The sequence below is a fragment of the Salvelinus sp. IW2-2015 genome, linkage group LG21 (assembly GCF_002910315.2).
Source record: "Salvelinus sp. IW2-2015 linkage group LG21, ASM291031v2, whole genome shotgun sequence".
Taxonomy (NCBI): Eukaryota; Metazoa; Chordata; class Actinopteri; order Salmoniformes; family Salmonidae; genus Salvelinus; species Salvelinus sp. IW2-2015.
In genome coordinates this window covers 4,615,688-4,640,773 of record NC_036861.1, presented here as the reverse complement: position 1 = coordinate 4,640,773, position 25,086 = coordinate 4,615,688, and the positions used below count along the sequence as shown (strand labels likewise).

The window sequence follows — 25,086 nt, the reverse complement described above, 5'->3', positions numbered from 1 at the left end:
AAATCTTTGGAGGGAGCTGAAAGTCCGTATAGCCCAGCGACAGCCCCGAAATCTGAAGGATCTGGAGAAGGTCTGTATGGAGGAGTGGGCCAAAATCCCTGCTGCAGTGTGTGCAAACCTGGTCAAGAACTACAGGAAACGTATGATCTCTGTAATTGAAAAACAAAGGTTTCTGAACCAAATATTAAGTTCTGCTTTTCTGATGTATCAAATACTTATGTCATGCAATAAAATGCAAATCATTTACTTAAAAATCATACAATGTGATTTTCTGGATTTTTGTTTTAGATTCCGTCTCTCACAGTTGAAGTGTACATATGATAAAAATGACAGACCTCTACATGCTTTGTAAGTAGAAAAACCTGCAAAATCGGCAGTGTATCAAATAATTCTTGTCCCCACTGTATAATCATCTGTAACGTCCCTCAGTTGAGTTGTGAAATTCAAGCACAGATTCAAACACAAAGACCAGGGAGGTTTCTCAATTCCTCACAAAGAAGGTCACCGATTGGTAAATGAGTAAAAATGTAAAAAAGCAAATGCTGAATATTGAGCATGGTGAAGTTATTCATTAGGTTTTGGATGATGTATCAATATACCCAGTCAGAGATATACTACAGAGACACATGCGTCTTTCCTAAGTCAGTTGCTGGAGAGGAAGGAAACCATTCAGGGATTTCACCATGAGGCCATTAAGACAGTGTAGTTACTCGATAATACTAACCTAAATGACGAGGAAGCCTGTACAGAATACAAAACATGCATCCTGTTTGCAAAAAGACATTAAAGTAATACTGTGAATAATGTGGCAAAGAAAAAAACTTTTGTCCTGAATACAAAGTGTTATGTTTGGGGCAAATTCAACACATCACCGAGTACCACTTTTTGTATTTTCAAGCATGGTGGTGGCTGCATCACGTTATGGATATGCTTATCGTCTGCAAGGACTAGGGAGCTTTTCAGGATAAAAATAAAGAGAATAGAGCTAAGCACAGGCAAAATCCTAGAGGAAAACTTGGTTCAGTCTGCTTTCCAACAGACAATGACCAACAACCAACTTGACAGAGCTTGAATAAGTTTTTTAAGAATAATGGGCAAATATTGCACAATACTGGTGTGCAAAGCTCTTAGAGACTTACCCAAAACAATTCACACCCAAAGGTGTTTAACATTTAATGATTACTTTCCTTAATAAATACTACATCTAGCATTTTTCTTTGAAATTACAAAACATTTCGTGTAGATAGTTGACCCAAAAAATGACAATTTAATTGTACTTTATAACTACAAAATGTGAAAGAATCAAGGGGTGTGAAAACTTTCTGAAGGCACGGATCAATGATTTTTAAAGGAAGTATATATATTTTTTTTTTACTGCTTGTCCATACTAATCAAACAAACCAATAATCAAGAATACCTACACCTCAAATGCTAGTGATGAATTACTATCCAAGAAACTATTACACATAAATTAAATTACTTAAAAAAAGGTAAAGTCAGCAATATGACATCATCATACACAAACAATTTAAATCAGTCAAGAACCCCATTATTGATTATTCCCAACTGACGGGGTAAATTGCTGACTATTTCCCAGCACAGGGAGACTAATATTATTTGAGATTCTAGACCTGCTGGATTCCAAGTGTGTTTAAAGAGGAAAAAGGGTATACCCAAATGCACTTCAACCCTGCTTAAATAGCATGCTTAGTTTAAAACAGGCAAGGGGAGATTAGCCAATAGTTCATTTCAGTTTTGTGAAGGCCTTGGCTTCTTTCTTGAGTCTTTTGAGGTCCTCCTTGCCACTGTCGTCTGAGTCAGGTGGCTCATAGTCAGAGTCTTCACCAATGTCCTCGCTCTCATCATTGAGGAAGCTTTCATCGTCCCCAAACTCATCATCATCATCGTTGTTGTATGATACCGGCTTTTTCGCTGCAGATGGGATTGTATAGAATTATTAATGGCCATTTATAGTATTATTAACGTGCTGTATAATTCCATTGATGCTAGCACAAGACATTGGTTGTGTCTTTATCAATATTATATGGTACGTTCCACAAAAACAGCACAGCATTTTATTACATTCACTCATAACAGGATTCAAATAGGTATCATTCAATTCAGCATTGAAAAAAGGGGCAAGTTTAAGTTTGTTCCACCTGAGCGAGTCCGACCACAAGTCTTCTTCTAATGCCTTTTAAGGGGAAAGTAATCCAAAAGTAACTGAAAGTAATGCGCCAGGTAACTAGTAACTAATGGATTGCATTTAGAAAGTAGCCTACCCAACCTGTGACCTACGCTCCGGGATGAAGTTTCCCTTAGTAATGATCTAGAACAGGGGTGGGGAAAACAATGACCCGCAGGAGGTTTGATGGTGGTGGTGGGGGGGGGGGGGGGGCTTTATAAATATAAATTATAATTAAACGGATTTTGACAAACAAATTAAAAAAGAAAAATCTGTTCGGCCCTCCAATGAATTTCTAAATCCCGATGTGGCCCTCGAGACAAAAAGCTTGCCCACACGTGATCTACGATCAGCATCCCCTTCCCCAATCCTTACCGTAACCATTAGTGGGGGAAATGCTAAACTGACACAAGATCAGTGTCTAGGGGCAACTTCATCCTACTCCAGGTTTCTGGTAATGGCAGCTATGTTCAATATCATAACTATGAGTCTGTAAGCTGAGAGGCAATACAAATTGAGTTACACACCTCCCTTACAGAAAGTCAATGTTTCCGAATGAGTTTATAGATCCTGCTGACGTCACATCAGAGAAACGGAGGGCAATTGGTTTAATCGTTTTTGCTTCTTTAAACTCTGGAGGGGAATGTGGATTGTAGGTTTGTACAGTGTATTCACTAGTGCTACAGTGGATGGATATGGATACATATCGCTGTCTGACTAAATCTGGAAAGATAAAAAACAAACTGAATTCAATAGCCCAGATAAGATTGTTGGGCATCTAATAAATGTATTTATAGCATTGCTTCAGATCAAAGGTTTCTCTTATATCTCTGCTCTGCATACCAGTTGGATTCATTGGATGTACGGCTGATTATTTTCTGCATTGAAGAGGGACCCAAAATGGAACCTAAGAAACATTTGAGTGAGTGCTCTCTGCCATTTAGTTTTGGACCCTGAGTCCCTATCTAGGCGAATCCTTGTGTACGTCCCAAATGGCACACTACTCCCTACATATACACATGCAATGCACTACTTTTGACCAGAGCCATAATCGGCCCTGGTCAAAAAGAGTGCATTATAAACGGAATAGGGTGCCATTTGGGATACACCTCTCATCTTGGAGAATACCGTCGCGTAACCCAGGCTTCACGTAGCTGTTCGTTAACTATCAGCGGTTTGAAAACAAACAAAACCTTAAATAAGAGAAACTATCTGGGGGGGAAAACATACGGTACATGTTCAGTTCTTTGATATCAGGAAGAGCTGCCATGGAACCAATTTGAATAGAATATGTTTGTTTTGTAACATGCATAACAGCTAAAGTGCACTTATCTCATCTTTAGTACCCGGAGCAACATAAAATAAAAATATCCATATAATATAGCAAGTTTTTGAATTAAATTATTTGTTCGAACATTTTGCCGGCCTAAATTCATGTTCTCAGAAGTGCATTTCTACGAGTTGTTGTTCAGACAATGTTATGTAGGGATGTACCTGTAACAGTCCTTTCCAAAGGGGCAGGTCGTCCTGAGCCAAGCTTTGGACTGGGCGGGGCCTGAAACTTCACTTGACCCCTGAGGCCCCTTGCCGACCTTCTGACCGTTCTGAGGCTGTCTCCCTCTGTCCTCGGACTCGCTGACCTCCGCTCTGCTCGTAGAAGTGCTGCTGTCTTTCACTGTGGAAGCTTCTTCTCCTCTTCTCTTCATCATCCTCCACGTCAGAGTGGTCCGACTCCTCGCTCTCCTCTACTAGGCTTCACCGGCTGCCTGGCTTTAAATGCCTGAGGAGTGATATACCATACACTGTAACATTAACCAACAACACACAACAAACACAATACTGCACATTACAGACAATACTACACAACAGTGGAGGCTCCTCAGAAGAGGGAGGACCATCCTCCTCAGTAAGTTTCAGAAAACCTTTAAAAATGTTTAACTATTTCCATTTATAATTTTTTGACAAAAATATACGAAATACATTTGAAGTCGGAAGTTTACATACACCTTAGCCAAATACATTTAAACTCAGTTTTTCAGAATTCCTGACATTTAATCCTCGTAAAAAATTCCCCGTCTTAGGTGAGTTAGTATCACCACTTTATTTTAAGAATGTGAAATGTCAGAAAAATAGTAGAGAGAATTATTTCTTTCAGCTTTTTTTCTTTCATCACATTACCAGTGGGTCAGAAGTTTACATTCACTCAATTAGTATTTGGTAGCGTTGCCTTTAAATTGTTTAACTTGGGTAAAATGTTTCAAGTAGCCTTCCACAAGCTTCCCACAAAAAGTTGGGTGAATTTTGGCCCATTCCTCCTGACAGAGCTGGTGTAACTGAGTCAGGTTTGTAGGCCTCCTTGCTCGCACACGCTTTTTCAGTTCTGCCCACAAATTTTCTATAGGATTGAGGTCAAGGCTTTGTGATGCCCACTCCAATACCTTGACTTGGTTGTCCTTAAGCCATTTTGCCACAACTTTGGAAGTATGCTTGGGGTCATTGTCCATTTGGAAGACCCATTTGCGACCAAGCTTTAACTTCTTGACTGATGTCTTGAGATGTTGTTTCAATATATCCACATAATTTTCCTTTCTCATGGTGCCATCTATTTTGTGAAGTGCACCAGTCCCCACAACATCATGCTGCCACCCCCATGCTTCACGGTTGGGATGGTGTTCTTCGGCTTGCAAGCCTCCCCCTTTTTCCTCCAAACATAACGATGGTCATTATGGCCAAACAGTAGTTCTATTTTTGTTTCATTTTATGGCAGTTTTGGAGCAGTGGTCTCTTCCTTGCTGAGCAGCCTTTCAGGTTATGTCGATATAGGACTCGTTTTACTGTGCATATAGATCTTTTGTACCCGTTTCCTCCAGCATCTTCACAAGGTCCTTTGCTGTCGTTCTGGGATTGATTTGCACTTTTCGCACCAAAGTACGTTCATCTCTAGGAGACAGAACGTGTCTCCTTCCTGAGTGGTGTGATGGCTGTGTGGTCCTATGGTGTTTATACGTACTATTGCGTACTATTGTTTGTACAGATGAACATGGTACGTTCAGGCGTTTGGAAATTGTGCCCAAGGATGAACCAGACTGGAGGTCTACAATTTATTTTCTGAGGTCTTGGCTGATTTCTTTTGATTTTCCCATGATGTCAAGCAAAGAGGCAATGAGTTTGAAGGTAGGCCTTGAAATACATCCACAGGTATACCTCCAATTGACTCAAATTATGTCAATTAGCCTATCAGAAGCTTCTAAAGCCATGACATTTTCTGGAATTGTCCAAGCTGTTTAAAGGCACAGTCAACTTACTGTATGTAAACTTCTGACCCACTGGAATTGTGATACAGTGAATAATAAATGAAATAATCTGTCTGTAAACAATTGTTCGAAAAATGGTAAACTGCTTGCTAAGTGTATACGATCTGGTCCAGTCTAAAACAGTTGTGTATACTAACTATTGTGTGTGTGGCGCAAAAGTTTGGATACACCTACTCATTCAAGAGATTTTCTTTATTTTTACGATTTCCTACATTGTAGAATAATAGTTAAGATATCAAAACTATGAAATAGCACATATGGAATCATGTAATAACCAAAAAAGTGTCAAAATATATTTTATATTTGAGATTCTTTAAAGTAGCCACCCTTGATGTCAGCTTTGCACACTCTTGGCATTATCTCAACCAGCTTCATGAGGTAGTCACCTGGAATGCATTTCAATTAACAGGTGTGCCTTGCTAAAAAAATATTTGTGGCATGTCTTTCCTTCTTAATGCGTTTGAGCCAATCAATTGTATTGTGACAAGTAGGGGTGATATACAGAAGATAGACCTATTTGGTAAAAGACCAAGTCCATATTATGGCAACCTCAAATAAGCAAAGAGAAATGACAGTCCATCGACACGAAGGTCAGTCAATCCAGAAAATTTCAAGAACTTTGAGAGTTTCTTCAAGTGCAATCGCAAAAACCACCAAGCGCTATGATGAAACTGGCTCTCATGAGGACCACCACAGGAAAGGAAGACCCAGAGTTACCTCTGCTGCAGAAGATAAGTTCATTAGAGTTACCAGCCTCAGAAATTGCAGCCCAAATAAATGCTTCAGAGTTCAAGTAACAGACACATCTCAACATCAACTGTTCAGAGGAGTCTGCTTGAATCAGGCCTTCATGGTCAAATTTCTGCAAAGAAATCACTACTAAAGCATACCAATAAGAAGAGACTTGCTCGGGCCAAGAAACATGAGCAATGGACATTAGACCGGTGGAAATCTGTACTTTGGTCTGATAAGTGTAAATTTGAGATTTTTGGTTCCAACCTCTGTCTTTGTGAGAAGCAGAGTAGGTGAACAGAAGAACTCCGCATGTGTGGTTCCCACCATGAAGCAAGGAGGAGGTGTAGTGGTGTGGGGGTGCTTTGCTGGTGTTTTTCAAAAGGACAATGACCCAAAACACATCTCCAGGCTGTGTAAGGTCTATTTGACCAAGAAGGAGAGTGATGGAGTGCTGCATCAGATGACTTGGCCTCCACAATCACCTGACCTCAACCCAATTGAGATGGTTTGGGATGAGTTGGACCGCAGAGTGAAGTAAAAGCAGCCAACAAGTGCTCAACATATGTTGAACTCCTTCAAGACTGTTGAAAAGCATTCCAGGTGAAGCTGGTTGAGAGAATGCCAAGAGTGAGCAAAGCTGTCATCAATGCAAAGGGTGGCTACTTTGAAGAATCTGAAATATAAAATATATTTTTGATTTGTTTAACACTTTTTTGGTTACTACATGATTCCATGTGTTATTTCATAGTGTTGATGTCTTCACTATTATTCTACAATGTAGAAAATAGTAAAAATGAGTAGGTGTATCCAAACGTGCGCGCGCACACACACAATAGTTAGTATACACTCAACTGTTTTAGACTGGACCACATCGTCCTCATCACTCTTCCTCCTAACCCTCTTCCTGGGCATTGGCTCCGGCTCGCTGTGTTCAGATTCCTCCTCCCCTGACAAGGGCGCTGCGTCCCTGGCCCGTTTGGCAGTGCCCTGGTTGGTGCTTGTGGTTGGGGTTGCGGTTCCTCTGCCTCGATTTCCAGCTCCTTAAACGAGTAGGATTCTGGGTTAACGGGTTGAAGACTGTCAAAGATTATCTATTATATTGACAAGATAGTCGAGTGACTGCTATAACAATGGAAATATATCTTCTTACAGATGAAAGGCAGGCGAGAGGCAGCCAGATCAAGTGGGAACATTCTAGCCAATGAGAGGGCAGATATGCGTGTAATCAACGGGCACAACTATGTTGTCTTTCTCAAAGTTGCCGGAATGCCAAGTGCATCCACTTATAGCAGTACATTTGTAACAGCCTAAACATTACGAAACTTCTATTCGATCAAATAAGCCTCATGTAATTTGACATCTCTCATAGACGTCCAAAAGAAAAATGGGTTTATCTCACGCAGACAGATTTTTGGCTGAGTAAATCCTCTCGCTTCGCCTCTACCTCTCTGGTCATGTAAAGCAGGGATGGGCAACTCCAGTCCTAGGGGGGCTGATTGGTGACACTTTTGCTCAAGTTCTCCTAGCTGATTCCAATAACCATGGTCTCCAGTTTAGAACACATTTAACTTATTGAGGTGTTTTAGCTCGGGCGGGTGAAAACGTGTGACGCCATTCAGGCTGCCGAGGACTGGAGTTGCCCATCCTTGATAAAGGGACGCCAGGTGCAGATCACAATGACAACAGCAGAGATGGGAAGCTCTGATCCTCAGGGTGCAGTTTAGTTTTTCAAAAGTTGCCTATTGGATAGCATTAAATGCATAGAAGGAGAATTAATAGACGGGACGAATCACTGACTTGAATGGGGACTCCCATTCTATTTTTCTATATTTAATCCTATCAGATAGGCATAATCTAGATCAATAACTTTTTAAAAACTGGGCCCAGGGGCTACAGTGTGCACTGGTTTCAGTTTCTCCCTGGAGTTTAATTATTCCCTTAATGCCATTCCCAGATCTGGGCCCGTATTCGCAAAGCGTCTCAGGATTGCTGATCTAGGATAAGGTCCCCCCTGTCCATGTAATCCGTTTCATTATGATTGAAAAGGGAAAACTGATCCTAGATCAAGTTAAAGATAGGAAATGAGGCATCTGAAAAAGGGTATGTGCTGTTGACCATGATTGATGTAACCGAAAATATAGATTGATGGTCCCTGTCAAAGGGCTTGCACAGAGGCATTGGCTATCAATAATCAGAGCAGGCCACTGTCTGCACCATTTACAAATCTAAAGCCTAATGTATAACCTTTTTGACATTGTTGACTATAGTACTATGTAGCCTAAATTAGCATTTGGAAACCATGTCTTCATCCCAAATGGCATCCTATTTCCTACAGAGTGCACTACCTTTGACCAGAGTCTTATCGGCCCTGGTCAAAAGCAGTGGACTCTTTAGGGAATAGGGTGCCATTTGGGATGCATCCATGGTAAATGGGTCACTAGACTCCAGTGTGAGTCAGTATGAGGAAGTTGAAACTTTCAGGGGAACTTTAAGGAAACTAGGGCAACGATATGAGGAAATAACAAAGGCTTGATCCAAAAGAGTAAGGTTTGGCAGCACGCCGCAACTGAAATCTGTTTTCCCGAAGAGGATATTGACATCTTCACGAGTGGTAGGTTGTTTCCAAGTCTTTCACTTGTCGACGTACAAAATTACACATGACAGCGACCGTTGAGGTAATGTAGGCCTAGCTCTCAACATCCCTTCCCGACTCGAGATTAGAAATTCCAAAGTTTTCCATTTGTCAACTAGTGAGTAGTGATTGCCAACAGAAAAGGCTATGGCTTGGCCTCTGCTGCTGTCGTACAAGACCTTGTAAGCGATGTGTGTGCAGATACAGCATCCTTTCGTAAATGTCCTCTCCCACACACACACACCTCCTAACTCCATGTAGTTAAAGGGTGGCTATATGTATAGTAACAAGCAATTGGCCTCAAGTTTCATTGAATATAAGTAAGAGTTTAAAACCAATGCAGTGCATCCTGTTAAGGGGCTAATTAGAATGGGTTGTAAGCCCCTTATATTATCACTCACTTAAGTAGGATTCCTAACACGGAGCCTTATAAAGCTCGCAAGGTAAATATCAACAACACTCGTCACTTAATGCATTCGGTTTTCTTTTTTTGCAAGCCAACATATTGTTTTGAAATGATTTGAGCACAGACCCGCTATTTCTCATGCTTTTCCAGCTTTGTTTCCGCATATGACATAGAACTACAGTTCAATACCGCTCAGCTTACTGCTTCCGGGCGCAGTTCAGTCAGTGCGCGAATCGAGAGGGAGAATAAACATATCCATCTTCTATAAAAATGGTGGATGTCTCGGACTAGTTAGACCTTTTCAGAACTAGCAACAGCAGTTGACAACTAGGTTATTCCACCTCTCTCATGCACTAACCTTGTGTCAATAGTCAAATGTGAAAATCCACTCCAACCTTAGCATCCTTCATTTGATGAGGAATCTTTTCTTCAATTTTGTAATGATAACAATTATAACGTTAATTGCCGTCATATGCATGACAATGAATTGTTACCCAAAATGCCATTATGTCACAGCCCTAAATAGGAGTGATACCTTTGGTGGTGGTGGGGTTCTTGGGAGCTGCAACGGGTACCGTCATCCAAGCAGGTAACACTCTTTTCTTTGGTTCGAGTTTCTGCTCGTTCTTGTCATTTTCTGCTTCAGCTACCCCAGCTTCCGTCTGTGAGTACACAACCTCAACGCAAACCGGGTTTATTGGTACCACCACATTCACAGGAAACATATATAAATACACATATTCATTGGAGTCACGAATGGGAATCCCTGGGAAATTGGTGTCCAAAGTGGGATCCCAAAGCGAATTGCTGTTACAAGTGGGATTCCAATGGTAAATGGTGCTAGGTAAGGGATTACAAGGGTAAATGGTGTCAGAAGTGGAATATGAAGCGTAATTGGTGTCAGCAGTGGGATCCCAGGAAAATTGCCAACAGTAGGTTACATCTCAAGATAAAACTTTTGCTAACACTACAGATTTCCTGACCTGGTTTGAGGTAGGTGCGTTGGATAGCTGTTCATCTGGCTCCTTCTGGTCCACACTACCTCCAGTCTAGATTCTTGTACATGGGAGCTTGGTGTCCACCCCTTGCCCTGTCGAGTGGGGTAAGCGGGTTCGTCGCTTGGTTCAGGAGAGGCAGTAGGAGACTTAATAACAACCTCGTCTTCATCTTGAAGAGCTTGACTGTTTCTGCAAGGGAGAGACAACTTGATGCAAACACGAGCTACATGAGTCATGCATGTTCCTTCTTTAGTGTAGGCAGTAGACAGGAGCTAAATTGACTTGAGTGTCTGGTTTGGATCCTTTTGATGTAAGCTTCAAACAAAAACGTAACAGGAAGAAAAAACCTGAAGGGTAAAAATTCGGAGACAAAAGACCAATTCAAAAATACAACATAAGTTAATGTTGCTTAGATATTGGTTTTACATAAAAAGAGATAAAAGACAGTGGTATTTGTTCCTATTCAGTACACTCAGTCTAGCCTGTTTTGGGGAGATGAAAGGCACAACATTTAGATGAATGCAAATGAATGTTGTAATTTGCAAATCAATTAGTTAAGCTATCGTCTGATGACAGTGCCAGAGAACAATCCTTATCTTTCCAAATCTGTCTAAGGGCGGTCAGGATTGATTGATTGAATTTAGGCGTACAGAGGCCCATTATCAGAAACCATCACTCCTGTGTTCCAATGGCACATTGTGTTAGCTAATCCAAGTTTATAATTTTAAGACTAATTGATCATTAGAAAATCTTTTTGCAATTATGTTAGCACAGCTGAAAACTGTTGTTCTGATTAAAGAAGCAATAAAACTGTCCTTCTTTAGATTAGTTGGGTATCTGGGGCATCAGCATTTGTGGGTTCGATTACAGGCTCAAAATGGCCAGAAACAGAGAACTTTCTTCTGAAACTCATCAGTCTATTCTTGTTCTGAAAAATGATGGCTATTCCATGCGAGAAATTGCCAAGAAACTGAAGATCTCATACAATGCTGTGTAATACTCCCTTCACAGAAAAGCGCAAACTGTCTCTAACCAGACTAGAAAGAGGAGCAGGAGGCCCCGGTGCACAACTGAGCAAGAGGACAAGTACATTGGAGTGTCTAGTTTGAGAAACAGACGCCTCAAGTCCTCAACTGGCAGCTTCATTAAATAGTACCGGCAAAACACCAGTCTCAACGTCAACAGTGAAGAGGCGACTCCTGGATGCTGGCCGTCTGTTTGCTGATAATGGGCCTCTGTACGCCTATGTAGATATTCCATAAAAATATCTGCCATTTCAAGCTACAATAGTCATTTACAACATTAACAATATCTACACTGTATTTCTGATCAATTTGATGTTATTTTAAAATGGACAAAAAAAAATGCTTTTCTTTCAAAAACAAGAACATTTATTGTAAATGGATGAGAGGCTAACTGCCTAAGCAGTTGTTGATGTAAATTGAGAAGAGCGTGGGGCCTAGAATCGAGCCTTGGTGTACACCCTTAGTGACAGGCAATGGCTGAGACAGCAGATGTTCTGACTTTATACACTGCACTCTTTGAGAGAGGTAGTTAGCAAACCAGACCAAAGACACCTCAGAGACACCAATACTCCTTAGCCGGCACACAAGAATGGAATGGTCTCTACCGTATCATAAGCTTTGGCCAAGTCAATAAAAAAAGCCGCAAAATAAACAGGGCAATATAGAAATATGCCTATAACAGTTAGGATCAGCTTGATCTCCCCCTTCAAATAAAGGACGAACCGTTAATCAGGGTGATTTTTCCACAAATAGACAGGTATTTTCCTTTCCACGGTAGCAAGATCTTATCTATTTTTGCTAAAAAAAAGAAATTTTAATTGTAATTAATTTTTTTCTTTCAGGATATGAACCCCGAGTATGTCCACTTCACCGTCAGACTATTTTATTGGTAAACTACAGAATAAAAATGGCATTCTTTCAGTTATGACTCCGGTGTTGGTGGCCAAGAGGTGCAGTTGGATATACTTGTTATTTCCACACAACAGCTAGCTGTAAACAATTAGTGGTATTTTCAAGAAAGTGTCTTTCTCCCACCACTCTTCATTTTTAAGGGCTAGCGTGCTAACTCAAGTTAGCAATTGCTCCAGAAACTGACTCAGGGTAAGTTCATCTGAAGTAGAAAAGAAAGCTTAATTGCCAAAATGTAACTATCCCTTTAATGTTGTGTAAGTGCTGCCCTTGAGTGGTAATTCCCTAACTCTCAGTAAGATGATTACATGAAATAGAAGGTTTCAACTACTTTAATTCAAATGTTCTCGTGTTTTTTTCTTAACCTAATTCATCTGCAGTAATGTTGCAGTCCAAAGGCCTTACTACATCCTTAGGCTGTGACCTTTGACAAAATGGAGAGAATCTCTGTCCTCTTACAATCAGCCTGAGGAGGGGTTTTGGACAAAACCGTTATTGAAAACGAATACACTTCACAACTAAAAAAAACCAATTGAATGTATAAGTGTTGTGCCCTTCTGCCTTACTCGGTAGACTCTTAAATAAAAGTATTTCTAATAAAGGTAAGGTGTGGTAAGACCACACAAGACCTTCTCCCTGGGGTACAAATCTACAGGTTCTTAAATGGTTCAAGAACCCTTCCAACACATAAAAAGAAAACATGGTGATTACAGAGGGACCTTCTTGAACATACTATTGATGTCTGATTTCAAAGGATTGTCGTTTTGGCACAATAACCCGCCTTGGCACTTAGCTGTCTTAATAGGGTCAGCATGCACTTGAGCCCTAGATGAGAGAGAATAGTCTACTCTGAAAAAATAATACATTCTACTTAAGCCTACAGGTTTGATGCGCAGCTGCCCATTCAGGTTCTCAAGAAGGCCGTGGTGTCCGGAGACTCTTTAGTCGCTGCCCTGAAACACACAGAGAATGAACTCTCAGATCAGGGCCCGTGTGCAAAATGTCTAAAGTGTATCAGAGTAGGAGTGCTGCGAAGGACCAGTTTTGCCTTTTAGATACTAATGAATAAGATTATATGGACAGGGAGGTCCTGGTCCTAGATCAGCACTCGTACTCTGAGACGCTTGATACATACAGCCCCAGACCTGAGAGAGAATGGGCATTCAGCAGGTAGGTGGTCCGGACAGTACAAATCAATAACAAAAATGAAGACGGGCAATTCCATACTAAAGGGTCCTGAATCCTGAGCATAATATGTTTTGGGCTGCTGAAATAGTGCTCGGAGTGCATGTTGATAATATGTGACTCACATTCAAAAGATTATCCTAAGTACTAATCTTAAATTGAAATTCGCGTCAAAGCATTTTCATGAACAAATTCAATACATATTGTGCTGTATGACTGACCTGATTGCAGTCTGAACATCTGCCACCGCAAATTGAAATGCACTTCAGTAAAACACTAAGAGCCAGTCGGTCTAAGGCACTGCATCTCAGTGCTAGAGGCGTCACTACAGACACCCTGGTTCTAATCCAGGCTGTATCACAAATCGGCCGTGATTGGGAGTGCCATAGGGCGGTGCACAATTGTCTCAGCGTGGTCCAGGTTTGGCCTGTGTAGGCCGTCATTTTAAATAAGAATTTGTTCTTAACTGACTTGAATATATATATATTTTTGATCAAATGGGAAATCAGAACCGGAAGAAAAACCATGTCACAAACAGAGCACTAGGAAATTCTGATGAAAATATAGGAGCGGACCCCAGCCGTGACACAGGCGTACACGGAAGTAAATCCTCACCTCGGTTATGTGATCCATAAAGCTCACATAACAGTGGTTGCATACAGTTGAAGTCGGAAGTTTACATACACCTTAGCCAAATGTTACTTGTGTCATGCAAAGTCGATGTCCTAACAGACTTGCCAAACCTATAGTTTGTTTACAAGAAATGTGTGGAGTGGTTGAAAAACGAGTTTTAATGACTCCAACCTAAGTGTATGTAAAACTTCCGACTTCAACTGTACATAACCTTCGTTTTGTGCCATTGAGTGATGTGGTGTGCCAATGCCATTGTGTGTAATATCCCATTTACTGTCATATTGGGTGATACCACAATTTGGTGAGCACTTCATTGCATGCAATTCTACCTAAATCAAATAAATCTAATTTTATTCGTCACATGCACCGAATACAAATGTAGACTTTACCGTGAAATGTTTACTCACGAGCCCTTTCCCAACAACGCAGTTAAAAGGTAAGAAAATTAACAAATAGATTAAAAAAAGATAGTAACACAATAAAATAACGAGGCTATATACAAGGAGTACCGCTACCGAGTTAGTGTACTGGAGTACGAGGTACTACATAAAATGGAAAGGTCATAATTCATTTCAGGGATATAGTTGCAGATTCAACCAATATAGCGTTTAGTTAGAGCAATTGTCATCAACCCTAGTCCTGGAGAGGTACAGACCAGAGGGTGCATGCTTTTGTTCCAGTCTAACACTAGAACACTTGATTCAACTAACCAAGATGCATACTAGCAAATAAGTTGAATCAGGTGTGTCGATGGTTGTCTGGATCAAAATCCTATCCTGTAGTAGCTCTCTATGGCCAGGGTTGAGGACTACAGACGTAGCTAACTCTACCAGTCAAAACTTTCCAACTAAAGTTACTCACGCCGAGGAATGGACCCCTTCCCAGCAGTGTCTCCCCCACGGGCAGGTGTATAGGACTGCCACCGTCTACAGGCACGAGATCGAACCCCTCCATCTGTGGGTGGTGGATACATTTGAATGAATGACCAATTGCTTCTCGTTAGTTGAGAATAAATGTTTTCTTCCAAATTGTTGTTAGCATAACTTCATTAAACTGACAGCTGTCTGCCTTATTCTTGGACTCTCCCTCGGAGGTAAAGGGAGCTTTCTAACTTACTGCATTTGGTCATTGGACAGTTATTATGATCAACCATAGAAATGTACACTTCTTAAGTGCTAAATTATTTCCATAAATGGTTTTTACTTGCACTCGAACTAACCTACGGTACTGAGGCTGAGAAACGGGTAAACTTTGATCAATGATTTCTTCAGTAGCTAACTTCCGGGCTGTTGTAGTGCATGCGCGCTTCCTTTTTGTGTGGAAGCGACGTTCGATAAAAACCTAGGATTGCGCTATTTAATTTATCAAAAACATCAACAAATTAGCCATGCATATGTTGATTTCAGTACTGAGTAGTTCTTTAAATTGAACTATGCAAGCTAAAGGTGTATACACATTTTGCATTCATTACTGCCCATGTTTAGGATGCACGCATGCGCTGTCACAAATCAGTCATCGTAGCTTTGAACTGAAAGAGAGACATTTAAACCGTGAGCTGTCTAGGAAGTCGACATAGTATTTAGGGTAGGTAAACGATTAATTATTTCATACCTTTTTATCTGAACAGGTAGCTATCTAATAACACAATGATGAATATAACATTCATATCTAGTCTGACTCTGATCAAGCTTGGACAATTGTCGTAATATTTTTTGTTGTCGTATTCGACAACGAAATAATTTACCACGCTACACACGTCGAGTAAATTACAATCGAATCGGTCCTGGCCAGCTGGCTACCGTACACCCAGAGTCATAACGTTATACAGTATATAGAGACTCTGGTCAATGTTTTCTAGCTAAATGGCTAACAAAACCATGGCTATCAAACTATAGCTTTGGGACACAACATCGGGAGTCCATAGACTGTGTCCCAAAGCTAGCAAGCCCCAGACAAAGTCCATTGCATTGGCACAGACCTATATATGGCCCTGTACAGAAACAACCCCGAGCCATTGACACTAGACCTGCATTAATTGGACAGGTAGCTAGGTATAAGTATTAAGCCTTTATAAGCATTGTTTTTGCTGCAGCTTGCCCTCTCTGCTACACCACTTGCTCATTGTCATACTTTTTCACAGCACAGGGCCACTGTTAAATCAAGGTGTGGGACACTGAACTATGCAGTATGTCTCCAAAAGGAACTCCATTGCCTATTTTGTCTGTGAAAGAAGTCCCACCTTGACCTCCGCCAAAGAGACATGCCCACACAACTTTGCTGAAATATTGCCCACGGAAATGAGCTTGAAGATTTTCAGCGAACTGGACATTGACAGCTTATGTAGTGCATTGTTGACCTGCAAACTGTGGCACCACATCATTGAACACAGTGACCACCTCTGGAGGAATCACTGCCTGACTGTGCAAGCTTTCTGTCAACCGGAGGTTGATGGGGACAGACAGTATGGACTGTCGTGGAAGGTGGATCTGTTGGTTTTTAAACAGCTTCACCTCAATTATGCTAGACTACTGGAATGCTCGTCTATAACATCATTGCCAGATTGCAAATATAGACGTATCATAGACATCACATACGACATCCCTTACGAAACATGAATACAATAGTGCTCTTTGGATGTGTGTAATTTATCTCAATAACAAATGCCTTTGTCATTCTTGAATTGTTTCTTATTAGGTCACCCTGGTGCGGAGCTACAGGAGAGGTTTTCTGAAGAGAGAATGGTTAAGGGGACGATACAGCAACATTTGTTCTGCCGATGAACTACTGGACAGGAACATGTGCTCATTGGATGTGGAGACTTGGGGTGAGATTCTGGAAGCAGAGCTGGAGAGATAGATGCAATGCTATAAAGAGATATGAGTGAACTCTTTAGATTTTATTTTTTATACTTATGTCTTAAGCACTTGATTTGTTTTATACCTTTATACCATTTTTAAATATGATTATGGTTAAATCACAGACTTGTATATATTTTTTGTTATACATTAGTATATGGTAGGCTACACTCTAGTAAAATATGGATACTCTTTAATGGATTCCTACATCAGTGATACAATTGTGCCTTCACTACACTGAATAAAGTGGGGTCATTAAGATAATTTGCGTTCACGTCTTTGTTTACAGTATAGCATTAAAGTGCAGTACTTTTGCTATTTGTCAGTATTTATGAGCTATTTAAACACCTTTGGTTGACTTCTAATTTGAGTTATATTGTATACAAAATACTCATAATTCACTGTATCAGATATATGGAGCTGGAACCCAATGTTTGCTATTTCAATTCATTTTGACATGACTGTTCATGTGTTCACTTTATGTACATCCATGCAAATTCATTTATTACTCACTGTAGACCACGGATCACCATACATTCATTGAGAGATGATTTTGATGCACAAAAAAATCTGGTGTGGTGCATAACATCTTTAATAGTCTAATTAAATTATTGTAGTCAGTACCGTAATTATAAAGACAAAGTCAATTGCCATATTTAAACTCTGCCACTGTATCAAAAGCCACATCCACAAATTAAACAGCAAAGAAACTTCCGGCTACACTTCTACACCTGTATTACTTGCTGTTTGGGGTTTTAGGCTGGGTTTCTGTACAGCACTTTGAGATATTAGCTGATGTCCGAAGGGCTATATAAATTGATTTGATTTGATTTGATTTGAAGGTTCTATAACAAAGCTCCACTATTTCCGCAGCCTGGACAGGGTCAACTCGAATCAATTGACAGACTTTCTAAGGTCTCTAACAAGATCCAATGTCAGCACTTCAGACAGGGGATAGCTAACAATATTCGGACATTGCACATTAGGGTAGTTCACCCTGCATTGTTAATTGTTGTTTTATAGTTTAATACAGTGTGTGGGCCTACATCCTGCCGGTATGTCCATGCAAGCATATAGCAACCAGGAACACCATAGAAAACCCTGAAAACAAAATACACTGAGTGTACAAAGCTCTGACCATGAGATAGACTGACCACGTGAATCCAGGTGAACGCTATGATCTCTTATTGATGTCACCTTTTAAATACACTTCAATCAGTGCGGATGAAGGTTAGGAGACAGGTTGAATCGTTATTATTAAGCCTTGAGACAATTGAGACATGGATTGTGTATGTGTGTCATTTAGAGGGTGAATGGGCAAGATAAAGATTTACAGTCAGAAAGTATTCATACCCCTTGACTTGTTCCACATTTTGTTGTGTTACAGCCTGAATTCAAAATGGATTCCATTTTTTCCTTACCCATCTATACACAATACCCCATAATGACAAAGTGAAAACATGTTTTTAGAAAAGTATTAGTATTTATTTATTTATTTGTAAATACATTTACATAAGTATTCACACCCCAATACATGTTATAATCACCTTTGGCAGCGATTACAGCTGTGAGTCTTTCTGGGTAAGTCATAAGAGCTATGCACACCTGGATTGTACAATATTTGCTAAAATGTCAAGTTGGTTGTTCATCATTGCTAGACAGCCAAGTTCAAGTCTTGCCATAGATTTTCAAGGAGATTTAAGTCAAAATTGTAACTAGGCCACTCAGGAACATTCAATGTCATCTTTGTAACTTCAGGGTATATTTGTCTCAGAGTGTCTGTTGGAAAGCAGACTAAACCAGGTTTTCCTCTATGATTTTGCCTGTGCTCTTTAGTCCTTGTCGATGACAAGCATACCCATAACATGATGCAGCCACCACCATGCTTGGAAATATGAAGGGTAGCACTCAGTGATGTGTTGTATTGAATTTGCCCCAAACATAACCCTTTGTATTCAGGACATAAAGTTAATTTCTTTGACACATGTTTTGCAGTTTTACTTTAGTGCCTTATTGCAAACACAATGCATGTTTTATAATATGTTTATTCTGTACATGTCACGTTCTTTCAAAATCGAACCCAGAAGCAGACCAGGACAAGGAGCGTAGGAAGAAGGTGAGTATTTATTTACAAGTGAATGTGAATGGGTAGATATATCCAGGTGGCGTAGCGGGCAGCGGTGGTGAGTTGATGGGAGTAAATAGGTGAATCCAATGGGGTAGCGGAATCCTCCGACGACCAGGCGGGAATGGGGTAAATGATCCGGGTGAGTAATGTTCATGGCTAACGATCCGGCAGGGAATGGATGTCAGGTCCGGGCTTATGAAGAGAAGAGATGATGATCAGGACCAGGTGTGCAGATAGCTGATGGGATACAGGTGCGGGTAATCAGAACTCCCAACTGGCTACATTGCCCGGCAACCAGACAGGGTGCCTTCCAGGACGCCGGAAAAAACACTCCAGGACAGAACACAGGCAAAAAAACGACTCAGGAAACGGGATTCGTGACAGTACAGGCTTCCTTCTTTTCACTCTTTCATTTACAGTGCATTCTGAAAGTATTCAGACCCCTTGACTTTTTCCACATTGTTACATTACAGCCTTATTCTCAAATGGATTAAATGCATTGTTTTCCTCATCAATCTACACACAATACCCCATAATGACAAAGTGAGAAAATAAATTGGGAAATGTTTGCAAATGTATAAAAAAAAAAAAAAAACATAACTTATTTAAATTAATATTCATAACCTTTGCTATGAAACTCGAAATTGAGCTCAGGTGCATCCTGTTTCCTCCATTGATCATCCTTGAGATGTTTCTACAACTTGATTGGAGTCCACCTGCCCTGAATGATGGGTGGCCACTGTATTATTGCAATTTATTATGTGACTTGTGTGACATTTTTACTCCTGAACTTATTTAGGCTTGCCATAACAAAGGGGTTGAATACTTATTGGCTCAAGACATTTCAGCTTTTCATTTGTAATGAATTTGTAAAAATGTGTAAAAACATTATTCCACTTTGACATTATGGGGTAGGCCAGTGACACAACATCTCAATGTAATCTATTTTAAATTCAGGCTGTAACAACACATTTTAGAAAAATTCAAGTGGTGTGAATACTTTCTTTCTTTGAACAGGGTATAGAGGTAGGTGCAATGTGCACCGGTTTGAGTGTGTCAAGAACTGCAACGCTGCTGGGTTTTTCACGCTCAACAGTTTTCCGTGTGCATCAAGAATGGCCCACCACCCAAATGACATCCAGACAACTTGACAACTGTGGGACGCATTGGTGTCACCATGGGCCAGCATCCCTGTGGAACGCTTTCGACGCTTTGTAGTCCATACCCCGACGAATTGAGGCTGTTCTGCGGGCAAAAGAGGGTGCAACTCAATATTAGTAAGGCGTGTCTAATGGTTTGTACACTCAGTGTTTAATTAAGTGCATTCAGATCAGATCTTTATTTGTAGGACTATCTATGGCAGAAGGCTATGGATCATTTTAATCTGTTTATTGATTATCCTCAGTGAGGAACTGTGTCGGGGGAATGCAGCCATCATTGTTAGTGATTTTACCCTTTTTGCCAGCTGTACACGTCACAGCATCCTCTCTCTGGTGCGGTTGGAAATGAACCAATGCTGCATCATTCCGCTTTCTCTTTAATAATTATAGGTTGCCCCCGAGACCATAATAGGCTATATTTCAATCATGGTCGACGATGTTCCACCGATTATAAATATTTCTATCGCTCTAAAAATTCAACCGAATGATGGACCGGTGTTTTTCAAGGTGGATGGGACCAGATTCGGCCAGAGCAGGACAATAAAATTGCTTACAGGGTCGAAGTATAAGGTTGAGGTGGTTATGAAGCCGGGCAATGCTGATGCCGCGTAAGTACAAAAGACTATATCAAGAAAAGCACTGGACATTTGCATTAGTAATATTGAATTCGTTTACAATACACTGAAATTCACCTGTCAGTCTTACTATAGCCCGTTACAGTGCAGTGCGTCTGTGGATGCAGCCTGATGAAGGCGCTATATCCTGCCTCCCCTGAGTGTTTGATCAAATGTTATTTTTCTGACGTATAGGCCTATGTATCTGCATGTTAGTGTATCTCCAAATGGGTTGACTGCAAATGTATGTCTGTATACCCCCTATATCTTACAGGCTATTTTACAATGCATAGGCTACAGCCTACTATGGATAGGCTATAGTAGCCTACCTTTCCCCTACCCGATATTCTGCATTAATAAATAATGTCTTGACGCGGCGTGCGAATGCATTTTTAATCACCCCAAAGAGGGCGATGACAGAAAGCGTCCTTTGCGTGTTGATTCACGTCTCAACAATTCACTGCCATGGTAGGCTACAGGCCCATTGGGTGGGGTTGGGAATGATGCCCACTAACTAAAGGGTTTGTTTCATGATTCCCAGCACCATGAACATCGGAGGTATCACTCTCCCTCTAGAGCAGCAGTCCAAAGACGAGGAGTCAGTGGTGTACCATGGACACTATGACTCAGAGGGAGTGCCTCACACCAAGAGTGGGGACAGGCAACCTGTCCAAGTCAGCATAGAGGTAATCCAGTAGAATACCTCATCCTAATTGTATAACTAAACTGTAACTAACTGAGTTATTGATAATTAAGTGGTGTCTTCTCGGCAATATAAATGTACATTTTCTCATATTTAAACCCAACTCAAAATAGTGATATTATCAGCACTAATAACTCATCAATTCTCTTATCAAAACTATTTTCAGACATTTTAAAATGCATTTGCTGTAAGAAATGTGCTATAGACAGTAAATACAGTTCGATTGATTTAAAGTCATCTTCAGCATCATATGATTGAGTCCCTTCAACGAATGTCTTTCTTTTCTCTGTGTTTTTGTGTCAGTTTGGAAAGGCGGGCCAATTCGAGACGATATGGCAAGTGAAGTACTATAACTACTACAAGCGAGACCAATGCCAGTTTGGGAACAAATTCACCAATATCGAGTACGAATGCAAGCCCAATGAGACGCGCAGCCTGATGTGGATCAACAAAGAGGCGTATAATTGAGGAGGACCAATCAACTCCTCCTTCCAATTTTATTTATTTATTTATTTTATTTATCCGTTATTTTACCAGGTAAGTTGACTGAGAACACGTTCTCATTTGCAGCAACGACCTGGGGAATAGTTACAGGGGAGAGGAGGGGGATGAATGAGCCAATTGTAAACTGGGGATTATTAGGTGACCGTGATGGTTGAGGGCCAGATTGGGAATTTAGCCAGGACACCGGGGTTAACACCCCTACTCTTACGATAAGTGCCATGGGATCTTTAATGACCTCAGAGAGTCATGACCTCAATGCCCCAGTAACGGAAGAAAAACAAGCAGAGGCGATGCGATGCACACAATAACTCTTTTACCATCAACTTAAGAGTCACTGAGCACCATAATTGTCTGTTTTAGAGAGAGGGGGGCAGTTATCTACCAGGCTGATCTCGGGGGTTGTTCTTGATTGGTTTCAATCAAGACACGTAGTCAGGTTGTTATCCGCTATATCATTGGGAATCACAGCTATACAACATCCGCTGTGTTGACTCACAGCTCTGGCCCTCCTGGACCAGGTTTGAAGACAGTTGCGGGTGGAAATGTATCTAACCTGATTTATTACGTGTGCGGTGTGTGCGATGTGAGTTATATGAATACATTTACATATTTGTGTCATCCTATGTGTTAGTTCTAGTGTTGTTTAAGCCTTTGGAACAGCTGTCTACTTCTGAACAGCACAATTGTGATTAGCCTATAAAAGGGGTGAGACACTTTTTTTGTTAAAACTTCTATATTATTTTATGGAGATATTCTTATAATTTATTAAGTGCTTCTATTCTTGTAATGTTGTGGATCACTATCATTGTTTTGTCTCAGTTTTGTCTGTAAATTCATGGCTGAATAATCCTGTGCCTAAAGGTTTTGTTCTTCAGATGCAAAATGATATCAGATTGCCTAAAATGTTCAGTTCTGTTATATATGTAATTGAAAAGTGTGGAAGTAAATAAACCCATACCAGTTACTAGCGTACTTGATTAACATAATTGTACAATAAATTGGATAATAAGGAGTTTGTTGTTGCTGTTGTTTAAATTGTCCTATTGAAGACACTCATTACACTGAAAGTGTTTATGATTCATGTCTCATTTCAGAAGCCTGCTTACAGACTACAGTTGTGCCACTGCCTCCTTGTCCTCATTAGCAGTGTAAGCCCCCTTATTCACATGCCCACTTGCACATCCTATTCCAATCGGTTAGACAAATTAGGCCTCGTCTTTTACATCTAGTACAGTATGGCTATTCATGCCTGTGAAAGAGAGAGCTGCAATAGTCAATCTTACAACCATGCATCTTTATGGGCAAGCCTGTAGGTGTGGCATTCATATTCACTGGTCGATTTTTCCACATACTTAAACATTACTGCATAGGTCTACATTTAGAAACTGGATGAGGAAATAGGCCTACGCCGAAAAGCATTAAACGCATCACTTAAACACTGTATTGATGGATAGGCTACAATTTTATGTAATGGTCACAATACATGGTTGGCATACATACATTAAAAGAAATAGACAGGGTACCCGGATGTACTGTATAGCCGCACCTCCCCCTATTCGCCTTTCAACCTCGCTCGCTCTCTACACCAACACAACCTCCTCTGCGGATCCACTGTAGCTACTGCAGTGAATCCGTCATCCGTAAAGAGAAAAGGCGAGAGCAAGTCAAGCTGGTCTATATTTATTACAACCAGAAATATTTCCCTGAAACAGTCTTAAAATTGATTGTGCAACGTCGTCCTTTCAAAGTGTTTCCCTTGCGCACCAGGTGAAGAAACCCAACCGACAGAATGGTAAGGAAAACTATAGCTAGCTATTCTAGTGTTGAACCAAATGTGTATAAAATCTTACACCATATGCATGCATGCATAGCACTCAAGGCTATCCAAGATCTCGTTGCACTACGTTCTTATTCTCCCGACCAAATGAGCTTGAAAGCGTTTATCGCGTTACCTTTTTGCACGCACAATTTCATGTTTACAGATATGACAATATGGCCAACGTTATGTTTTGGTGGTTTATCGCATTCTGGTGTGTTCTGAAAAGCTATTTTGAGACTTCTCAAAATGTGTGACAAGTAGCTAAACCAACAACCTAGCCAGTTAGCTAAGCTATAGGCACATGAATAATGGCGCGAGCTTGTGGGGGAAAAGTGAAACATCGTATCGTTTCCGAACCCGCAAGCAGGCAACACTAACAATATCTATAGGCTGTCACGCCTTAGTTTGTGCATAAATTAGATGCGCTTGTCAACTTGTGTCGGCAATATTCGGCTTTATAACGCAGGTCCAACAAGGCTGGACTAGCACTAGTTAAAACATACTACATAGTCACAGCAAATGGGCACTTTTCCTGTTTGTCACTTAAGAGAGCTGCACGGTATGTTAACGTGGTTCCCAATCAATACAGCTAGCTAACTACTCGTGTTAAAAAGAACAGGACTGTTCTAGTTAGTCAGTCACATTATAAATGTTAAACTACGTTTCCAGGAAGAAACAATTGCTTCCCAAAGAGCCACCTTTTATTACATTTTCTATATTACCTCACGTTACATTATTTGTATTATCGTTTTACCAGTCCCAGTACAGGGATCTGAATAAATGGCTTTAAAATTACATGCATTGCAGAAGGCCAGATACAGTTTCATACCACCTCAGTCATATCAATTTGCATCAGAGTTCCATTTAAAAAAGATTGATATCTTGTAGTTCACTGACCTATTTCCTGTTCCTCCCAATTTCCAACGGTCATAGGCCTACATTAATTGTACATGCATAGCCCATGTTTGGGGGGTTAGTAGGCCACTTGATTATTAAGCATGCATACCGGACCTGTATGCATTTCTGAAGCCCCCGCATTTAGCTCAGACCAAGTGTGCATAGTGGTTTCAGGAAAAAGAACACAAATGCATCAACCTTAAATACACTATAGGATCTGAATAATTGCTTCAAACAAAAATATAAACGCAACATGTAAAGTGTTGTTCACATGTTTCATGAGCTGAAATAAAAGATCCCTGAAATTTACCATATGCACAAAAAGCTTATTTCTCTCAAACTTTGTGCACAAATGGGTTTATATCCCTGTTAGTGAGCATTTCT

At 40.5% G+C, this 25,086-nt stretch overlaps 2 protein-coding genes and 1 pseudogene across 4 annotated transcripts; 2 read left to right on the top strand and 1 right to left on the bottom strand.

Moving 5' to 3' along the window:
- Window positions 1-1,160: 1,160 nt before the first annotated feature.
- Window positions 1,161-15,492, bottom strand: LOC112081378 (uncharacterized; annotated as a pseudogene).
- Window positions 15,493-15,522: 30 nt separating this feature from the next.
- LOC111982459 (F-box only protein 48) lies at window positions 15,523-17,205 on the top strand. 2 transcript variants are annotated; one of them, XM_024014027.2, is made up of 3 exons: window positions 15,523-15,606; window positions 16,168-16,502; window positions 16,717-17,205. In XM_024014027.2, exons 2-3 carry the CDS (start codon window positions 16,203-16,205, stop codon window positions 16,876-16,878), a joined length of 462 nt encoding a protein of 153 aa, XP_023869795.1. In that variant the 5' UTR covers window positions 15,523-15,606; window positions 16,168-16,202; the 3' UTR covers window positions 16,879-17,205. The 2 variants fall into 2 exon arrangements, with proteins under 2 accessions (XP_023869795.1, XP_023869793.1); XM_024014025.2 differs by having other exon boundaries at window positions 15,524-15,606; window positions 16,163-16,502.
- Window positions 17,206-20,332: 3,127 nt separating this feature from the next.
- Window positions 20,333-22,998, top strand: LOC111982248 (CB1 cannabinoid receptor-interacting protein 1-like). Of its 2 annotated transcripts, XM_070433824.1 has the most exons (4): window positions 20,333-20,773; window positions 21,321-21,465; window positions 21,786-21,978; window positions 22,244-22,998. In XM_070433824.1, exons 1-3 carry the CDS (start codon window positions 20,592-20,594, stop codon window positions 21,948-21,950), a joined length of 492 nt encoding a protein of 163 aa, XP_070289925.1. In that variant the 5' UTR covers window positions 20,333-20,591; the 3' UTR covers window positions 21,951-21,978; window positions 22,244-22,998. The 2 variants fall into 2 exon arrangements, with proteins under 2 accessions (XP_070289925.1, XP_070289924.1); XM_070433823.1 differs by having other exon boundaries at window positions 21,786-22,998.
- The last annotated feature ends 2,088 nt before the right edge of the window (window positions 22,999-25,086 follow it).

Bases quoted from the DNA above. Each gene is read 5' to 3' on its own strand.
- LOC111982459 (XM_024014027.2), top strand. From the start codon at position 16,203: ATGCAGTATGTCTCCAAAAGGAACTCCATTGCCTATTTTGTCTGTGAA. The intron at 16,503-16,716 runs GTGGATCTGTTG...GTTTCTTATTAG, and splicing joins AGTATGGACTGTCGTGGAAG to GTCACCCTGGTGCGGAGCTA.
- LOC111982248 (XM_070433824.1), top strand. From the start codon at position 20,592: ATGGTCGACGATGTTCCACCGATTATAAATATTTCTATCGCTCTAAAA. The intron at 20,774-21,320 runs GTAAGTACAAAA...CATGATTCCCAG, and splicing joins CCGGGCAATGCTGATGCCGC to CACCATGAACATCGGAGGTA. The intron at 21,466-21,785 runs GTAATCCAGTAG...TTTTTGTGTCAG, and splicing joins CTGTCCAAGTCAGCATAGAG to TTTGGAAAGGCGGGCCAATT.